Raw genomic sequence first — 22270 nt, forward strand, 5'->3', positions numbered from 1 at the left:
GGGTTGCGGATAAATGGCCTTCATCTCCAATCAGAGAAATCATTCTTCATCTCCAACTTTGGATAGTTTTCAAAGACTATTCACAGTTTGGGTCTGATTCTATTCAAAATTCACACATAGTATTGTGTGAAATGAGCAGCATTTTCTATGCAGAAAACAATATATTTTTAAAATAGAAAATGCTGTTTCCTGCACAGAAAATGCTGTAGCTGGGGGACTATTCTGTGAAAAATGTGTACTTTTTGATACAGAAAATAGTAATTTCTGCACAGAAATAATATCTTAAAAATATTGTTTCTTGTACAACAGGAAATGCTGCTTTCTGTACAAAACTCCATGCGTGCATTTTGTGCAAAATAAGTCCCAAACTATGAAGATTTTTGTCAGTTCAGGATTCTTTTCATCATATTTTCCCAGTACATGAGAAATACTTTTTAACCACTAAAAAAAGTATTGTCAAATATTCTTTCCATCCCTAGGGAAGAGCTGGTAGCACAACGAATATATTACAAAGCAGGCCTAAAATCTGCTGGGGTGTGGACTCAATTCGTAAATTCAAAATATTCAGTCTGTCATCTAGATGACACTCCTTTATGTATCTCACAGTACCATAATTAATTCCACCATATAACAGTGAAAGTCAGCGAGTTTTCTTTTAGAATGAGGACAGAACATTACAAGAAGAGTAGTCATGCTGAAAGAAATCATCACCTATAGATGGCAAAAATGCTCTTATTAAAAAGGCTGAGATTGCAGACCTTGGAGAAAAGGTTGTTTTTTTCCCCTTTCTTCTCCCTCCCTCCCTGCTCTTGTTGAATTCATCATGATGGAAAGTTAAGCACTAAAAAGTAGCCTTGAATGTCACTGTTCTTGTACTAGAACTGCATGTACAAACATAGTGTGTACCTGCAGGCTGAGTCTCTTATGAAGATTTTATCCATCTCTGCCTCTGCATAAGGGTTTGCATGAGTGGCAAAGGTTTTTGGGAATGCCACCTTGGAGCATGCAGTTTTTGTATGATGAGAGGTTGAATTCAATGGAAAAACAAGAAACAACCAAAGCTTGGCACTGTTACTGGTTTTGGAGTGCATCTCCCAGGATCTGTCAGCTACTATGACATACAACAGGACAGAGATAATCAAAATGGCATGAAGAATGGGGGGAGGAGCATTCAAAGAATGTGGACTCAGAAGTAGAACATAGATAGACCTGTTCATTGAGTTCAAAGATCACAGCTTGTTGAGGGATATGGAATAGCAAGAGAAAAAGCAAGAATCCCAGCAAACAGTGACTGGGAAGGCTTGGGCAGTTGTGAGAAGGAAAGAAATACCTGTTGGGGATAGAGAAGGCTTAGACCTCTGGAAATGCTAAGGAGGGGGAAGTTAAGGGTGCATTCACATTGCACAGTTATAGTGCTATATTTCTCTTTAACTATCATGGCAATCCTGAGATTTGCAGTTGAGGATAAGGCATCTGGAATTCTCAGCCAGAGTGCTCCAGTGTCTCCACAAACAACCAAGCCCTGGATTCTATAGGATATTGTCATGGCAGTTGGAGTGGAATCATAGCACTGTAACTATGTACATAACATGCAAATTGTAAAGATGCAGATAGCTTGTACTAGAACATTGATAACTATTGGAATCATAGCAGTGGAAGGGGGGATGTAATGCATTTCTCCCCTGCTGCAGTCCTAAATAAAATTCCTCTTCTGAAGCTGCTATTTTCATTGCAAAGAAATGCTCCATTGGTGCATATTTCCTATGCAAATAGTAGCTTTAAAGGAGCAAATTTAATTTAGTATTGCAATAGGAGGGATATAGTCAAACTCCCATTTTCTACCTTCCCCTATTATGATAGTTGTCATATCTCCAGGGGAGGCTGTTTGCATGCTTTTTAAAATATGCATGCTAAATGCTAAGGTAGATTCTGAGGTAGTTGGCTTTTCTGCATGCAAAGCATGCATCCTACCCCTGGGCTACATCCTCTGAAATCACTTTTCTTTTAGCAACAGCACAAGTATCATGGCAGTTAAAGAACTATCATCAGGTTGTAAAGTCAGACAAAGCTACCCGGTTCTGCTCCATTTAAGAAAGAGTCCTTTGGGTGGTTTCACACATTAGGAAACAAGCAACCTGAGTTTGCTCAGCAGAAAGCTGCAGTCAGCCCCTGCAGGTTGATAAGTGTGTCTGATGACTGATATGTGTTTAGTGTACTCAGACACTGCATATTCAGATATATAAGCTATCTAAGGTCTGTGTCTGAAATAAAATATGTGAAACAGCCTTTTATGCCACAGAGGAGCATAAGGTGATGTCTTCTCACCAGTCTCTGCCACAGGGAACAGCAGAGAGGACAATGAAACTGTTAACCTAACCCAATCCTAACCTGTTGCTTTTTCTCTTGGTGTCTTTATCAGCAACTGCAGACCCAGCAGAGAAAAAAAAGTTTTGTATATGTTTATATGGACACTACCTAAAAAGTTTGTTGAAAAATACCCAGATTAGTTCTGATGAGTACAAGCAAAGATAATGTCTAAAGTATCTTCTCTGCTATTTTAAAAAGCATTTTAGAATTTTTTTCTTTACGCCAGAGGTCGACAACCTGGCACCTTCCAGATATATTTTACTGTATTACTTATTATCCTCAGCCTGCATCACTAATGGGAATTGTATTCTAACACATTTGGAAGGGCCTTCCTTACCAAAGTCTGCTTTATGTGATCAATAAGGTTTCATAGATTTTAAAGACAGAAGACTTTTAAAAAAAAACTATTCTGCAACCCCACTGCCCCTACTTTTGTTTAACCTCCAAAAAATTATGAGCCATGGACTCTTGTTTAATGATTCCTACAGCCTGTCGAATTATTCCACTCCTGCTATCTAGCCGAACACAATCAAGTGAAATCTATTGTGGCTGAATTAGAGCGTGTCTCTGGGAGACAAGCAATCTTCGTTTAAAGACCCTGTGATGATGAGCTTAACACTTCCTTTGGCAGACAGTTCCAGTGCTTAATTTTCTTCACTGTTGAGATGGCTAGCAACCTAGTTTAGGAGTTGCTTGGGCTTAATTACATGCTGAGAAGGAACACAGTTGTACTGTTCTGAAAAGTGAACCATTAACCCTTAACCATAAACCATGGCTGAATGGCCATCTGTTGGGAATGCTTTGATGGTGCCTTTGTGCATGGCAGGAGGTTGGACTGGAACACCCTTCTGGTCTCTTCCAATTCTATGATTCTATGAACCCTTAAATTTGATATCTTTATATGTGTATTATACAGGACGCTGCCATAAACACAACTCTGTCGATCGCATGCCACAAAGCCTTGGCCAGCCTATTGCTCTGACTTTGACATCTGACCCCAACAACTGTCCAAGATGTCACAAGGCCCAGCGGGAAGCAGCCCGGAGGCTTTCAGTTCTTGAAAGTGCTGATTCGGAACAGGAAGATGGAGGGGGAGCCACAGAAGAGGAGGGAAATGGCAGGAAAGATAGCGAGGGAGCTGCAGACCTGGAGAAAGAGGAAGAGGAAGGAGAAGAAGGTGGCCAGTTGACACTCTGCAGTGACATGTGGCAAGAAGTGAGGGTCAAACTGAGAGGAATTGTAGAGAGCAAATACTTCAACCGTGGTATCATGATTGCCATCCTTGTGAACACTATCAGCATGGGTATTGAACATCATGAACAGGTAACTAGAATTGGATGGAACTGAGGTCAACCAATTGATTGAGCAGCCTGAGGGCATACTCTACAACTCAGAATGGGTGGATATTCATGATGATGATGATGATGATGATGATGATGATGATGATGATAAAACTTTTATTTCTATCTTGCTTCTCTGTTACAAAACAATTGGAGTGGCTTACACTTTAAAATTATAACAGTGCATTATATAAATAACCCACTCTTGCCTCCCCTCCCTTAAAATAACTATTAAACATTCACCAACATATTGTGACTATTAGGATACCTCTATGAATATGAACCAGATAACATTCAGTTTGTTACTCCCTGGGTCTGGTAAGTAATGCGGTCAACTACCACTTTCTGGAAAGCAATCATATTTAAGTTGAAGGCCAAAGAAGGTGAAAAGAGACCTTAAGTCTGCTGTATCCTCTCCAGAGTTGGGGGGACAGCTTCCGATCCTTCATATATGATGGAACTATGAGTCCCATTATCTTTCATCTTTGACTATGCTTTCTCAGACTTATGGGAATTACAGATGAATGTCAAGATCCTTCCTCTTGCCTTAAGGCTATCACCATTCTCCTCTTCTATGATTATTTTTGTTCACAAAGTCTGTACAAAGTTTCTCATCCTATCCCATATGATTATATGGGAAGTAAATTTAATTGGAGGTTTCATGGCAGCAATAGTGCTAAATAGATGGAGAGCAGAGTCTTGGCACCTATGAAAATAACATGGGGGGTCACTTCAAGAGGTATGAGCTGGACATGGAATATACAAATCACAAGTAGATCTGCTGGTGCAAATTGTCCTACTGTGAAAGCCACAGTAGGACAATGTTATTGTTATTAATATCACTTCAATCCATAGTACATATTCTTCTAAATCTTACACTATTACAATACACAAGAGTTAAAAATGACAAAAGAACAACAAAAACAAAAACAATGAACAACAGAAACAATACATTTGTAGCAGCCCTTTTTTAGCAAATGACCAAATCAAAATATCATAATTCCAAAGCAGAATTCTTGAATTCTCTTCATCAGGCTAGATGTTAAACTTATAAGGGGTAATAGTTGATCTAGGATACTGTATTAGAGTCCCAAAGTCTGCAACTTACAGCAAACTAAAATGAAACGCAGGAAGAATTGTACAGACTTAAATTAGTTGTCATTCAGTACTACATAGGTTTCAAGCTTCACCAAAGGCTGCTGGGACAAAAAAGCAATAATGGCTGTTAAATCCTTTTAAAATATAACATAAAATCTAGCAAGCACTTGGTTCTATATCAGTTCTGGAAATGATTTTGTGACTGATTGGTTCCAGTGAACAAGATATTACTATTACACTATTGTGGATTTTGGATGGAAGTAACTTGTAAGCCTACCATGGCAACAAGTGTTGTTAGGGCCGTCTCTCTGTCTTTGCAACTCCACACATGCATTATACGCGTTATATGTTTCCTTCAGTTTCTGCCCTACCTTTTCCTTCCTTCTATTTCTGCTCCTTTCTGCAGTCTTCGCACAGTACATTCAACTGATTGGTCCCTGTCTGTTCTCATCTTTGCTACTTCTCACCATCTTCCCCTCTTTCTGTCTCATTTCTCCCTTCATTAGCTAACAGAATCCTTGGTCTATTTGGCTTAGTTTAACACACCCTCTGGGGAGAGCAAAGGCATTTCACCAGCAGCTCAAATCCAATCCATCACCTTGCCAGTCTTTCCAAATTAATTAAGAGATGCACACACACAGTCTCCCCAGAACAGAGGTAGGAAAGGATCAAATGAGCCCTGTATGAGCAGAACTCAAGAAAGCATTTCATCCTCTTATTGGCCAGAAATGTGCCTTCTAATTGGCTACTAACTGCTTAAGACCAGATTCAGAGTGTATTCACACTACATACTTACAGCAGGTTTATCGCACTAACTAACTGCCATAGTTCCATTCTGTAGAATTCTGGGAATTATATTTGGGGAAGTACTTAGGTTTCTGTTCTTGAGAGCTTTGGAGCTGTAATTCAAGGAAGTGGACTAGAGTTCTCTAGCATAGAAATGTAAATGTCTCACAAATTATGAATTCCAAGATTCTGTAGGATTCAGCCATGGCAGATACAGTGGGGTGGAACTACTTTAACTATGGAGAAGATGTATGTTCCAAGATTGTGGTGGGTAGGGAAGAATACAGATGTGGTTCTGGATATCACTGTAACCCTAAACTGCAAATCCCATGATACTCAGGCAATTAAAGTGAAATCATAAAATTATACAGATTCACCTGTCTTAATAAAGTATAAGTTTACCTGTGCATGACCTTTTAAACTGAAAATCAGTATAGCAAAAGCACCATAGAAAAATAGTATAGGTTCCAAAAAAGAGGAGCAATGCAACCTGATTAAGCAAACTTTTATTCAAAACTAATATAATATATTCATGTGAAATGAAACAACCAAGTAAATAAACAAAAACATTTTGAACTTTCTAGGGACCACACAAAGGCTTCTTCCAAGACACTCAGGGATTACTTTTTCTTTTTCCAGTCTTCACTTTCCTCATGATTTTCACCTTGGTGACCAAACTTACAGATCTTTTTAATATGCTGAGATAGCTGGTAAGGCAGGCTTATCTTTTTACCCATTTTGTCTTTGCTTTGCTACTCACACATGGTCAGTAAAGGATTTTGAAGGCAGGTGTGGTTTACCTTGCCTGTTGTAGAAAGCACATTCGGCTACAATAGGATTGACTGGAGTGAAATCCTGCTCTTCCCCATCTCAAGCTTTGTTTATTGGATTGTTTTCTGCAGATGTACTACTGCAACGTAACACCAAAAATCTGTGTTTCTCCCATCCTTCTTCACCATCATCAAAATGTCAACATTGCTTTAAAAATGCAACAAAAAAATTATAGATATTCATAAGACAAGGAGGAAAGGGGGAACTAGGCAGGCATCAAAACCATTTGTAAAAAGGAGCTTCACTGACAGAGGCTTTGTTAACTGAGATAGAGTGGGCCCCTGCTGGACCAGGACCCCCTGTGGATTCCAAAATCCATGGATGCTCAAGTCCCATTATATAGAATGGAGTAGAAAATTGTATCCCTTATATAAAATAGCAAAATCAAGGTTTGCTATTTGGAATTTATGTATATATTTTTTGAATATTTTCAAGCCATGGATGATTGAATCCGCGAATAAGGAGTCCATGGACAAGGAGGGCCGACTGTAATTGTATGCTGTGAAAGAGCCACTGGTGGAGATGGTAGAGGCTGAATGAGGCCTCTGTTTATGGCCAATAAAAAGAAAAATGGTGAAGAAAGAGTAGGGCAATAGCTGAAACTGTTACTTCTTCTAGATTTGGGATAAAATACATGCAATTTTCCAGCAACTTGGTGTGGGTTTTTTTGTTTGTTTGTTTTACTGTAGACTGCTTAGTACATTGTCCTGTATAGACCGGGAATGGGAAATGTAGGTGCTACTTTCATGGCACAAATACGTGAGGGTCAGAAATTTCTGCAGAATTTTGGATGCTTCTAGCAGGCATTTTGTTTTCTAAGAGAATGTTTACAGGCCTTGTTGCTAGGATTACTCTGAAAAATTGACAGCCAATGTACTAAGGGATTGTAATAACAGGTATTATTTTGGCATTTGTTTTTATTTATAAAGTGCCTCAGCTTTAGGTTCAGTATAATAATTGAATTAGAAAGAACGAACACTGCCCACAGCCTTACAATCTAAACTGTGAAGCCAGTGAAACAAATTTCCTAATCCATTGCTTTTGATCTCTCAGAATTTCTAGTCCATGTCTTTCAAAGACTGATTCAGCATGTTCACAGTGAATATCTACAGTTTGGCCTCAAATAAGTTCATGAAAACAATTTGCAATTTATGTTAATCACAGGCAATTAATTCATGCAAATTAGCTGTATTCCTCTGCATGATATATTCCCAAAGTAGCTGTGCCCTGACGTAGGGTGTCTGTATAAAGTTAATAATCTGGCTATTTTAATGAATGTTATATATTATCGCTGTGCAAAATAATTATATTTCTATGCTTGCAGTTACAATTCATGAAGCAAAGAATCTTCAATAACAGCATGCAATTGGACTGAGTAAGATATATTCTCTTTCACATAAAGCAGTGAATAGTGCATAAAAGTTCAGCAGACCTGTGTGAACTATATCTGCCAGTAAAGGTTTACATTTTAATCAGCACACTATAATCTGCTGTTCAGAAGAAATGAGCAGAGCATACTCTGAGTAACACATCATTTAAAATATTTGATCTGAAGTGTTTCTCTAAAATGTGTTTCATGAAAGCATATGTACCCTTTTTCTTTTATTTATTTTTTTATTTGCCTTGCGATACAGTACCTGTAAGGAATGTAATAGAGCAGAGCTTGGAAACATCATATTTTGGGGAAATATACCTCTCAGCAACATCCCACAGCTAGCATAGATATGTTGGCAGGGAGATTTTAGAAGTTGTAATCTAAAGGCTCTGGTCCAATGACACATGCATTTATCTTCAGATCAAGTTACTGGTTTTGTCTATGATCCTACTCCATGTTCTATGTGAACTCTCAATCTTGTAACAACATTCTTCAAATTCTTGGCAAGTTTATCAGAGTAAATGTGTGTTTGATGCCTTATATTGTTACCCAAAAGAGAGTGGGGGACTGGCGGGTTGCCATCAACTGTGTGAGCATCTCTTTAAATTTTGGAGGAATTGTTTAGCTCAAGGAAGCTTGCTAGAGACATATCGTGCTCATAGGTTACGACCATTTCTTTCTTTCGTGGAAACTTGCTAGAGACTGATACCTCACTTTTTAGGACTAGTTGGGAGTCACCACTGGTCTGGGAGGGCTGGGCTGCATCTCTTTCTTTGCCTATAAAATGGGCTATGCAATCGATACTGTTCCCCCCATGTAAGAGTTTGTTTTTATCAGAAGATGAACCAGACTTATAGTAGTACCATCCAGTTGTTTTATAGCATCTACTAATATGAGTGATGTCATTCATAAATATCTGTAACTGGCAAGGCCTGGTCCTTATCCTCCCATAAGCCACAAAATCCACAAACAGTGATACCTTTACTGACCAACCCAAATGCACAATCCTTCATGCAAGCTTTTAAAACTTCACTGGCTTCTTCATCAGCAAAGAGTCAAAAGCATAAAGGAGTAGAAAAGTGACAATATTATAGTTAGAGGCCTACATTTTGTCTCAGAACAGCATTGGCAATAGTATTTATATTTCTATACTGCTTAATAGTGAACTCAGCAGTCTCTAAGTGGTTTACAATCTGTAAGCCAGTTGTCCCCAACAAGCTGGGTACTCATTTTACCAACCTATGGCGGGATACAGACCGCCCAAAAAGGGCAGTCTGCTGCCGTCTCCATTTCTGCCGGCAGGAAGCCTCAGCTACCAAACGGCGAGGCTTCCTGGCGGTGGAAAAAGAACCCACAAAAAGGGGTTCTTTTTGTGTTGCGCTTGCAATGCCCGAGTGCACAAATGGCGCACTCGTGACGTCGCAAGTGCAACGGGAAGTGTAGACACTATGCGTCCATTGCATCAAAATGGCAGCACCTATGTGTACAAGGTACCACCATTTTGAAGCCCCCGTCACGTGCTAGGGGTGAGGCCGGTATGGATGGTGCATTCTCGGCCAATCCCTAGCACGTGATGATGGCGGCACAAAGGCCCATCTAAATCGGGCCATTGAAAGGATGGAAGGCTGAGTCAACCTTGGAACCCTGGAATCAAACTCACAACTTTGTGGCTGCAGTACCAACATTTAACCACTGTGCTCCTTAAGTTGCTTTTCTGTTGCTAACAGAATTTCAGAGGTGAAATTTTATTACTTCTCTGTTGCTACCCATTGTCTTTAGTCCCCATATGGCCAAGAAGGAGAGTGGCCACTGCCTGCATTGAGATCCTTCCAAATCACCTTAACTGACAACAGAGATAATATCTGACACAAAATGTAGGCTTGCAACTCAACACTATCTTTTTTCATTACTGCATGATTTTTAACATCTTTGCTTGATGAAGACACCTGTGAAGCTTCAAAACCTTTATCAAGGATTTTGTGCATTTTGGTTGACCAATAAAAGTATCACTGTGAAGTCGAAGGCTTTCATGGCCGGTATCCATGGTTTTTTGTGGGTTTCTCGGGCTATGTGACCATGTTCTGGAAAATTTTCTTCCTGATGTTTCCCCAGCATCTGTGGCTGGCATCTTCAGAGAAAGATGACAGCCACAGATGCTGGCGAAACATCAGGAAGAAAATTTTCTAGAACATGGTCACATAGCCCGAAAAACCCACAAAAAACAAAAGTATCACTGTTTTGTGGATTTTGTATTTTTCTGCATTGCCAGCTACCCCTTATTTATAAGCTTCAGTGTAGTATGTCTCAGCTCTGACACATCCAGAATTTGGAAATGTTACTTTTTAAACTACTACTCCTAGAATCTAGCAACCAGCATCACCACAGAGGAATCTGGGAGTTGTAAGCCAAAACATCAATTTTTCAAGCTTTGGTTACCAGCCTGTATTAAAACCAAAAACAAAAAACAAAAACAAAACCAATGCGACCAAGACTAATTAGAGTAACACTCTCATTAAGCCAGAACTAATATCTTGGATGCTCTGGTCATAAAAGACGGAGTCCGGCAGTATTACTGCAGGTTGATGGTTGTATGGTAATATTGCAGTCAGACCCAGTGGAATGGGTTGAACGAAATGGATCAGTTCATTCTGTGGACAATGAACACTGGAAGTGCTAACAACAATGGGACAAAAGTGGTTGGCACTACATAGGGACAAAGGGGGAAATGTCGGTTATAAAATAGAATTGAGGGCAAAGATCAGGAGAAAGCCTCCACCCAAACATTTGGTAAATGAGGCAGTGTGATATGCAAGCAGCAAAGTAAGGGCATCACTGCCCTCTACCCAAGGCCTACTGGGGGTTTGGGGCTGATCCCAACATTTGGCAGTGCCAGGCAGCTATTTGGTGTTCCAAAAAGGCATGATGCGGTTGTTGTTATATATTTACTTCTTCCCCAACTGTCAAAATAAGTCAGCTGGCTGCAGGTGCTGTGCACAATATTTGCTGTTCTGCCTCAGGCAACAGAATGTCTAGAGTCAGCTCTTGTCTATTTTTAACCCCAGATAAGAGGGGCAGCTGCGATCTTAAGTCATTTTGTACAGCTACAAAGCCAACAACAGACACACCGGCTTCTATTATTTGTTTTCTGCAAATGGTAAAATAGGACAGGGGCATGGAAAATGCCACTCTATATTTTTGCAGTCTGTATGACGATAACCTGCATTTGCTGACTAACCTGCCCACAGTTTTGTTGAATGTTTATGGAATATTCATAGCAGACAATCTGCTGTGAATCAGACAGTGTGGGCATAGCCTTTCAAGAGGGCCTTGGTTGATTAGAACCTCTGCCTAATATAATAAGCACTATTGTAGTCACCTCCATTTAAAAAAAAATGAAATGAAATGAAGCCCAACTCAGAAGAGAGCAATAAAAAATCAATCTTTTTTTAAAAGGAAGATCTGACACACAAGAAATATGAAAGAAGCTGAATAGGTATTCCTTTAACTGGCAATGTCTAAGGGCAGAGGACAATTAGGATAATCAACTACAAGTTTTCAAAAGTGATAAACAGAAATCTTGTGTGAGGGAGTGGCTCTCCAGAAGCCATGAAGGTAACTAAAAGAAGATTTAGAGAAAGATAAAATAACTGTTTATTTCAAATTCACATAAGCTAGGAGTAATGTCATATTATTAAGAACGATTTATAGAGTAACTAGCACAACAGAATACAGTGCAGGTTAGGACCTCTGGGAAGAATTTAATATGAACTAGGGTTCACTGCAGCTTAGCCCCAGAGTGTTGTTGTGGTTATTGTCGCTATTATTATTTTAAATCAATGCAGAGGCTTTGCCCTTAAAATATGAAGTCAGCAGAAAGATGAGAATGGCTGTGAGCTAGTGCAGCATGGCTTTCCTTTACGCTTAAGGAACTACAGGCAGGTCAGGTTATCTACACCAAGAGCCAGGAGTTGCTTTGGTCCATGGAATGTGTGGTGATAGCCACGGGCATAATATAGCTTTAAAAGGGCATAAAACATGGAGAATGGAGATAGAGCTATTAGACATGATAGCTTAGCAGGCTTTTTTTCTTACATTTTTATCTTACCCTTCCTTGAAGGAGCTTGGGGCAGTGTGCTGCCCATTTTATCCCTACAGTAGTCTTATGATACAGGTTAGATTCAGAAATAGTGACTGCCCCAGTACCACTACTAAGTGAGCTTCAAGGATGAGAGGGATTTGCAAATGGGTTTTCCCAATCCTTCTGAGCATTACCCTTCTCTGGGGGCAATTTTCTTCACTGCCCATTTGTCAGGCTTTTGAAAGCAGCTAACTTTTCACTGTAGAAAACAGGGTGTTGGACTGACATTTGAATTTTTCTTGAACATTCAGGGCTGGCTCCCTTACGTGGAGGACAAAATGGCATATAAACATGTACAAAAGCTGAGTGGGCTGGCAGTTGACTCTTACTTAGAATCACAGAGTTAGAAGACACTTCAAAAGCCATCCAGTCCAACCCCCTGCCATGCAGGAATACACAATCAAAACACCCCCCAATAGATGGTCATCCAGCCTTGGTTTAAAAACCTTCAAAGAAGGAGACTCCAGCACTCTCCAGGGGAATGTGTTCCACTGTCAAACAGCTCTTACTGTCAGGAAGTTCTTCCTAATGTTGATCTGGAATCTCTTTTTCCTGTTGTTTACATCTGTCGCTCCATGTCCTATTCTCTGGAGCCTCAGAAAATAAGCTTGCTCCATCCTCAATATGACATGCCTTCTAATACTTAAACAAGGCTATCATATCACTTCTTAACCATCCCTTCTCCAGGCTGAACATACCCATCTCCCTAAGTCATTCCTCATAGGGCATGGTTTCCAGACCTTTCAGCATTTTGGTCACCCAGGGCTATCGTATCATTTCTTATTTCAGTAGTAGCAATAGGATAACATCCGCTGCTACCCACACCAGATGAAGCAACCTGGTTTCGGGACCAAAGAAGGTTGTATGCCATGCACCATTCAGTTTTCCAGCTGAGGGGAACAGCTGGAGAATTCATGATGTATGCTGCCTGCACAAATCCCAAGCATATGCTTCCTCACTCTACCTAAGTGTAGAATTGGCCCATCAAAACCTGCACAGCTTCCTCTGTTACCCCTGAAGTGTAGCTGAGGGCATATGGAAAGGCTGCACCTAACACAGTTTTCTCCGGCAATACCTTGTACATACCTTAAAAGTCACCTGTGTCAGATTACCATCTTACTCTGAGTAATGGTAGTGCTGACCTGAGCATTACAATAAACACCACCACCACTTCCCTTGTTGACACATAAATTCGTTTTAAAACACACATGTAGCAAACAGAATAAACTATAGATCATTTCAGTAGAACTAACATTGTAATGACATTTCAAATTAGTGACATGATAGATTTTCATTTCAGATGGTGTCTGGAGTCTTCCTTGAATTAACTTGTCTCTTCCTTTTTTTCTTTCTGTCTGTCTTTGTCTCTGCTTTCTGAGGGTTTTTTCCTCTTCTCTCTCATGGAGTTGTTAAAGGTTGTCTTTTCCTCCTCCTCCCCCTCACATCCCCTGCTCCCATGGCTTGTCTCCCATTCTAATGTTTTTCTCTTCTTACCTAACTTTCTGAGTAAAACATTCCTGAGTTGACTGATGGCCCATTAGAAAAAGATTAACAGGTGTGCACTTAACTAGAGAAACAGATGTCAGGCTAGAATGGAGAGTAAGCGAGAACAGGCGACCTATTCCATGAGAGAGAAAGACAAGCGTGACTTTTAAAACATCCATTTCATGCTAATGCAAAGAGAGAGCAGGACAGGACATGCATCAGATAGAGCAAAGAGTACATTCCACCATTATATTCTAATGGTACCCTACATTTCTCATTATTATTGCCATAATCTTTCAGTTTGGCCCAGAACTGATATCTTCACATTTTCTCATTTCTGCCCAAGTTCTCTAAGGATGGATTTGCATGAGCACTTCTAAGCCTATTTTTGTCTCTGTAATACTCACCACTGTACAGTCACGTACACATCCAAAGAAGTCAAGTGTGATAGCTGGAGAAGTAGTATCAAAATAGGTACAATTTGCCTATTTAAATATGTGCCTGTCAGTGTGGTGTGGAGATTCATGGAGATGAAAACAAGCACTAAACTCGGGGGGGGGGGGGGACACATCACTTTTACAGTCTTTTTACACAATGAATTTTGAGTAAAGTGAATATACAACCTGCCCAGATCTCTCTCCTGCTGTAGATACTACATTTTTAGAGCCTTGAGCTTTTTCACACTATACAATCATCATACTATATTCCACTTCTACTGCCATTGCAGTATTGTTTAGCTGTCTGGCTGAGAACTGTAAATCCCAGCATTCCCTAGGATGGAACCATGGACGTTAAAGTGAATGTATTGCACTTTAATTGTGTACTGTGAAACGAACCCTTGTCTGTACTATATTTTAAAATACCTTCCAGCATTTCACAGATATAAACAGGGACACATGTGGCCAAGCAAAATCAAAGTGTGGTCAAGAAGACAAGAATTATTAATGAGGAGGCAAAATTCATTAATGAGAAAAACAGATTAATTAATTTTCTTTTAGTTAATTATATTTCTATTAATGACGAAGGAAGAACACACAAGCTAGGAGAGGCTGCACAAGTTACTTTTGCCTGAGACTACTGGGAAGGACAAGACTTTTCCACCTCCTTTGCTACTGAATTGAATGTGAACCACAATTGCACTTTGAATTCAGCAACAACTTTGCAGCAACTGAAGTAAGCTGGACACAAAGAGAGAAAGTGAAAGGAGGAGAGAGAACTGGAGGCATTTTTAAAGTAGCTGAAAAAGCGAGATTACAGAAAATTAATCAGGACTGTCTGCCAAACAATTAGATGGTATTTTTGAGCTTGCTATGACTCTTCAGCACATTCATTGTGATTGCCGTTGCCATATGGAATATAGTTGCATTAGTGTCTCTGGATCTCTGGCTTTAGTAGTAAATTTGGATTGCTTTTAATTTGCTGAATAACTGAGTGCAGAAGTCCCACAATGCAGTACTGCTACATTAATCAGCCAGGCCTCATTTTGTACTGTGGTTGTTAATTTATTTGATTTACATCATCCTTTTCCTATCACAAGCTCAGGGCAGCTAACAGCATGGATAAAGGCACGCACTCGAAACCAAAAACTGCAAGCATCTAAAACAGCAAATTTCAAATATCTGAGCTCCCAGATTATAAATATCACAACCTGACCCTCTGCATATTTACTCAAAAATAATCACCACTGAGTATAGCAGGGCTGACTCCAGGATGCTGTTGTAGGCTGCAGTAAACGTTTATGAAGAAGCAAGGTTCAGTAAGCCCTACTGAGTCCCATGGGGCTTACTTATGAGTAAAAACTCACAGAATCACAGTGTTAGTTTTTCTGTTCCATCTTATGCCTTGTAGCTGTTGGGTTGCTAGTTAAATATAATTGCAGATGGAAACTGAGGGATTTTCCAGTTGTCTAAAGAATTGTGACTTCTCGTGATATAGGTCCTTGGATTTTGTCAGTTGTTTTTGCTTCCACTTCTACTTGTTCTCTTCATTTGCTGTGTTGGTTTTAGCAGTTTCTAGGATCTGCACTAAGATTTCCCCAAGATTTTTTTATAAACCAGGACATGGTTGGCTGAGGTGACCCATGTCTCAAAGGGCAAATTTTCTCTTCTCCAAATTTTTTAAAAAACTTTTGGATTATTTGCAAAATGCTTTTTTCATTGATTCACTGGTACACTATAGCACTATAATGCTTTTTTAAAAGTCAAAAGAGAGGTAATGGAGAACAGAAAGAAACCTTTTTTGTTCTGATATGTTTTTAAATTAAAAAGAAATCTACTTGGGAGGTGGAGGTATTGCAGCTAGGGTCAGGAATTGTAAAAAAAATAATCCAAATGTGTTTAGATTATTTTTTAAAAACATATCTGAGAACTGTACAACAAATACCACAAGCTCCTGACACATTTGCCCCATTTGGAGGAGCCCTGAATATTCATTTTTCTTTCACACACATCCAGTTTTAATTTTGCATTTAGGCACTAAATATAAGGGGAAACAGCAGCTTTCATAACATTCCTCCAGTATGAAATATGAAAATGAATTAGGAAACTCTGGAGGGAAAAGGATTTTGCTTTGTCAGAACAGAGGAGGGGTTTTTTTTGGACAGCAGTTGTCAAAACCATTTGGCACAAATGAATAGATGATCATATGGGACAAAGTATTCAGGAACTGGAATGAGGACTTGGGAGAAAGCATTGGAGGGCAGGTGGCTGGAGAGCAGTCCAGTCTATTTAATAAGTTACTTATTTAAGAACCCAAGCAGAATTGTATTTGTCTGCCTCCGTGAGGTGATTTTATTTTTTGCCACCTCCAAGAAGATTGTCAGGCAGCACTTCCCAATGCTGCACTCCTTGATACATTGGACTACAGTTTCCATCATACCAAGCTAGCATGCATCAGGATGATGGCAATTGTGATGGGCTGCTCTGAAGTATCCCAGTTTAATTGTGATTTTTACATGTGCCTAAGTGTGTGATTTGATTCAAGCATCTTTCCTACCTCTAAATGGGAGAAGCCTGTTTTAAAAATTGTGAAGAAAAATCACCCCAACATATTGCTAGGAGCAGTGTTTTGTCTTGAAACACCCCAAACCTCTATGTCTCTCTGTGTGTGTGCACACGCGCACACACACACATACACCTTCAAGTCACCTGTTTATGTATGGCAACCCCATTAATTTCTTAGGAAAGGAATACTGAGAAGTAGTTTTGCCTGTTCCTTCCTCTGAAACAGCATACAGCACCTAGTATTCATTGGCTGCTCCCATCTAAATACTAACCACAGCTGATCCTGCTTAGGTTCCAAAGTCAGATGGGATTGGCTGCCTTTAGGGTATTTAGACCTGTATCATTTGACTTGCCAAAAATCAAACAAAAACAGTTGGGGCCAAAAAGAAACAAGAGGTGGGAACTAGAAATAACTTCAGGACACTTTTTGGTTGTACTTTCAACTTGTTTTTGTCCAGAGATTAAGGGTTTTTTTTTTGGGGGGGGGGGGAGGTTGGCAGTTGATAAAATTAGTCCCCTGCTCACCCCTGCTCTGTAGGAAAGACAGGAAAGGTATACAACAAAAGTCAAAAGGATCAGATCTCTTCATGCATATCAGAGAGCAGAAAGGGAAGTGTGGAAGCAAAGAAGTTATCAGCATGACTAATGAGCAGACTGAAAGAAGCTATCTGAGGCGCGTTACAAAATGGGCCGGTTGCAGCGGTCAAACCACGTGATTCCCGTACGCAACAAAAAGAAGCCACAAAAAGCGGCTTCTTTTTGTGCCCCAGAAGTGGCACCACAAGTGGCCAATGGCGCACTCGCGACGTCACTTCTGTTGCAGGACATGCAGGCGCTATGCATCCATAACGTCAAGATGGCGGCACCGCCATTTTGTACATCCCCAGGACATACTAGGGTTAGGGGCAAGCGTAAAGGACGCCCTTTCCTAACCCTAGTGGAATTAAAGAATTCTGAAGAAGGATAAGAAGACTACAGAATAAAAGGAAATGCCTAAGCCTAAATTAGTATTTCCAAGTGGAGAAAATGATGCCCAGAGGCAAATAGTAGTGGACTGAGCAGCTGTTTGAGACAAATAAACAATCATTGGGTCTAGATGCTAACCACCCAAGAAAGAGTCCTTACAGAACTTAAATGACATTCTTGATCTTCTAATTTAATAAGTTGCATGTCCCTGCAGTGCTGTGCTCTGTACCAGAGGATGGAGACGGTAAAACCAGATTTTAAAGGATTGAAGTTTCTTCATGTTAATATCTGTTCCACGTAAATTTGTGGAAAATGTTCTTAAGATTAAAACAGTCAAGTGTATTGAAAGGCATACTTTGATTTAGAAACAGAATCAATGTGGCTCTACCCTGCCCAGAATTGGAAGAGACAGTCTCAATCAATCCTCTGTCATCCCACTTCTTCAGCTGCTTTTATAATATTCCAGTTTCTCTTTTCTCCCCCCTCCTTTCCCACAGTGTCCTTAGCTTACTTCAATTCCAGCAAACTGATTTAAAGTATAAAAATTAGTTTACTACATTTAGTTAACAGTTAAAAATTGAGTTAACTCACTCAGGAGGAGAAGAGAGTGAAGGAGCTTGCCTTTCCCAGTAGGCTTAGGCAAAATCCTACTGCTACAGCTTTCTTAGCTTCTGTGCTCTTCCCCATTTATACCTTTTATCATATTGGCCACACATGTCCTGGCTTTCATCTTTGAAACGTTAGAGAGTATGCATAGCTTCTACAATGATCCCTCTTACTAGCTAGAGCTCTTTGAAGATATCTATAAACACAGGGATGATTCATTAGATATTGTTTACTTGAAATTTGAAAAAGTACCACATACAAGGGCTTGTCTACACAATTAAAAAATACTCCTCATTCTAATAGAATAGAATGTGATCCCACACATGTGATTCGGAGGAGTTTAGGCTTGTGGATGTAGTCCTAGAGATTTGGGGGAATTAAAATTAGCTCAAATGTAGCAATGTCTACTGCCCAGGTTGCTTACCCAATCCCTTTGTATACCAAGTCCAGAGACATGAAGAATTCCAGAGGCAGGGTTCTATACGAATGAGTTTTATTTTAAAAGGGGAAATCAACAATCATTCAAAAACACGCAACCATGTATGCTCTGAAGGACTAAGAAATTCAAAGGTGTTATGTTGGAACAGAGTAGGCTTGAATAACAGAGATAGCACACCTCAATGGATAGATGCTCCTCTTGTTACAGGTCCATCGATGTGAGGGAACTCAATTGCTCCTGTGGCAAATGGGTGTTGGTGAGTGAAAGAGGAGTTAGCCAAGTAAAATTGGCAGCATGTCTGCTTATTTTAGAATAAGCCAAAGGAAGGAAGGAAGGGCACCAATATTTATAGTGAATTTCAACCCTGGAGCAAAATTCAAGGTATTGAAAAAGGCCAAATGTGGTGCCTTCTTTGAAATGGGCTTGATCACTTTGAAGTCAGTTTTCCAAGGTGGTAACATTATGGTGTGAATGTGAGTGATGGGCATGCATTTCCAAGGCAAGCAGGGTTTGTAACAAAACTTATCTGTCATGGGATAAGAGCAGATGTCCTCTTACAGACTGAAAACGTTTTAAGGAACAAGAAGTAGAAAGCAGATATCAATGGTCAGTTCTTGTTGCCGAGAGATGCAAACTGTGGGGTCACACATGGGTTCCATGTTGGGACTGGTGCTCTTAAATTTGATCATAAATGAGCAGCAGGGGTGAAATAGCCATGTTTGCTGATGACATTAAATTGTTTAGGGGCTTGAGAACAAAAAGAGATTGCTGAAGAGCATTAAAAAGCTCTTGCCAAAGTAGGAGAAAGGAAAGTAAAATGGCAGGTAAGATTCTGTGTAAAGAAGTATTGGAGAGAAAAAATCCCAACTTCACTTACCCTGATGGAATCAGAGCTGGCAGTGACTGACTAAGAAAGGCACCTTGGGGTTGTAGACAGCTTGATTAAAATGTCAATGCAGTGTGTGGCTGTATAACAAATGGTGGGTTCCATGTTGGCCATAATTAAAAGGGGAATTAAAAAGAAAACTGCCAATACTGTCTAAGTCTTATACAAATCCATGATGTGTACTCTTCTGGAATATTGTGTGCAGTGTTGGTCATTTGATATTTGGTAGCTAGAAATGTACAGAAAGGGCAAGCAAAATGTTATAGGAACTAGAGTAATTTTGTTCTGAGGAAAGATCACAATGTCTAGGGATGTTTTACTTACAAAAAAAGGTGAGTAAGGAGAGACATGATACAGGTATTAAAATGTTGTGCATATTGTGGATAAAGTAGATAGTCATTTTCTCCCTCTCTCAGGCTGCTACAATCTGCGATCGCACTCTAGTCTAAAGCTGAATGGGCGAGAGGGGAGAGATTCAGGGCAGATAAAGGCACATACTTCTTCATAAAGAGCAGAGTTAAACTGTGGAATTTCTTGCTGCAAGATCTAGTTAAAAATGGCTTTAAAAAGCAACTGGATGAATTCATTGAGGATGGGTCCACCTGTCTCACTAGTCAGGATAGCTACAAGTAAATATACATATGTTAATGAAATAGATATGTTCTTGGACAGGGGTAGGCAACCTGCGGCCCGCGGGCCGGATGCGGCCCAGCGAGGCCTTGGGACCAGCCCCAGCCCGGTCCTGCTGCCGATTGCCAGCTGGGGTTTGGGGGGCATTGTCTATGAAGCCTCCGAGAAACATGCATTTATATTAACATTTTTAAAAAATCAGCAATTTTTTCACGTGTCCTCATTTTTTTTTAAAAAGTGTCTTCCATTTGAAAATGTTGTCCATCATTGTCCTGGTTTATTTATATATTTAATTTTTTTAATTATTTAATTATTATTTTTGGCTTGGCCCTCCAGTTGTCTGAGGGACAGCAACCCCCGGCTCAAAAAGATTGCCTACCCCTGTTCTTGGGCATTACATCTGACTTAAACAGAATAAATTGGTACCAGAAACAGAAATAGCATGGAAAGAATGGGAATACGTTTCTGTTTCACAGAAAAGAAGAGCAGTTCAACATGTTTCAGCAACCCTTTTATCCAAAACTAACTATGTGTGCATGTGAAATGAAATAACCAAGTCTGGTAAGCCTTGCATAACTAAGTAAAAACATTGTGCACTTTCTGGATGCTGCTTAAAAGCATCTTCCAAAATACATCCAGGCTTTTTTTTTCACCAGCCTTTTCTTAAGATCTCCATTTTGGTGGCCAAACTGATAAATTTATACTTTTTAAACATGCTGGGAGGAGTTGGCATATCTACTTTCCAATTTTTTTCTCTCTGTTTTGCTATTCATGCATGCTCAGTTGTTGCTTACCTTGCCTGTGGTAGGCAGGCAAACATGTCTACAGTCGAATTGATAAAGTAAAATTCCACTGACAAGATTTGTTCAGAGAGTTTGGGGGGTTTTGCTATGTTTTGTTTTTTGGTTATTCTTTGAGGATGAGAGCATGTGACTTGCCTTTCTTGTTCCTTCCTGTCACATTTTAGAAAGCTACTCCTTTCTGCTGTCCAGCTCATGCGCACTCATACTGCCTAGGGGAATTACCTAGACCACTGCCATTAGCTAGCCATGAGAAAGGATGACCAGAACAGGGACCAGCAAATTAGTGCTGGAGGAAATCAGGTAGAAAGAGGGACCAGAGTAGGAAAACATCAAAAAGCAAATACATAAGGAAAAGAAAAGAACAAAGTTTTTATTTGCAAACAGAGAGAAGATCTCTAAATAATACCAGGGGGAAGAAGTTTTTCTCACCCAATAATTGGGGGAGAGAGAGAGGAGGAATAGTAGTAGTAGTAGTAGTAGTAGTAGTACAGTAGTAGTAGTTTTAAAAAAACTGAAGAAAATGAGAGGCTTTAATAAAATGAAATAAAATTATTTAACCCTGCCATATTAGCACAAGGTCAAGTCGGGGGCTAAAAATCACTGTATTCTGTCCATATGCTATAAAGGGCAGAATTGACAAGGTTTGTTCTTGGTGATTTTAAAAGAAAGAATTAAAAGGTAGAGGTTCAACAGCCCCTCAGACATACAAACCATACAAGAAAAGAGGAATACCTGGTTTTTACAGAACTACACCCATGATTTTAGGAGCTTCCACTGGATGCTTAGAATCAGATACAAGAAAGCATTCAGTGGAAGCTTCTTAAATCATAACTGTAGTTCTGTAAAAACCAGATATTGAAGCTGCATAGCAGACAAAGGAGAATACTAGCAATGTAAGTCCCAAATGTTGTTGTTGTGTGTCTTCAAATTGTTTCCAACTTATGGCAACCCTAAGACAAACCTTTCATGGGATTTTCTCTGCAAGATTTGCTCTGAGGGGGATTGCCATTGCCTTCCTCTGAAGCTGAGAGTGTGTGACTTGACCAAGGTCACCCAGTGTATATCTATAAGAGCGAGGATTCGATCCCTAGTCTTGGATGTTTAATTTCTGTGTTCTCAGTTCTCTTGGCAGTTAGAGGCAGATCATACAGACAGAGAAGTATCTCAGTGATTATCCTGAAATCATCAAAACAGTTTCAGGTTCCCAAAGGAATGAGAATATCTTTATTTATAAGCATACAATGTTCATTATAATAGACAAAGGACACTTCCATAGAATATTACAGTAATCCTCACTCATTCACCTGCTGCTTCAAAATACCAAATTGTGTTAAGCTTTCTGCATCCATTATTTTATTGGAGATGGTGATCTTGTGTTCTCTCTAAAGCAGCTACTGTTAAAAACAAACCAGGCATATATGCACAAGGGAGGGGAGCCCACACAAATTACAAGAGTTTATGTAAAAACATAGGGGTGAGAGGTAATGATGAAATATCATCAAATGTTGATCCATCTTG

The 22270-nt window shown here is 39.7% G+C and overlaps 1 protein-coding gene across 2 annotated transcripts in view; it reads left to right on the forward strand.

Annotated features, from left to right (window-relative positions):
* Window positions 1–22270, forward strand: part of CACNA1I (calcium voltage-gated channel subunit alpha1 I) — a 412300-nt gene that overhangs the window by 306031 nt on the left and 83999 nt on the right. For both annotated transcript variants that reach the window (XM_042468134.1, XM_042468135.1), the window contains exon 10: window positions 3284–3690. In XM_042468134.1, the coding sequence (XP_042324068.1) occupies window positions 3284–3690 (407 nt within the window). The remainder of the gene's footprint in view (window positions 1–3283; window positions 3691–22270) is intronic.

This window comes from Sceloporus undulatus, chromosome 5 (genome assembly GCF_019175285.1).
Source record: "Sceloporus undulatus isolate JIND9_A2432 ecotype Alabama chromosome 5, SceUnd_v1.1, whole genome shotgun sequence".
Lineage (NCBI taxonomy): Eukaryota > Metazoa > Chordata > Lepidosauria > Squamata > Phrynosomatidae > Sceloporus > Sceloporus undulatus.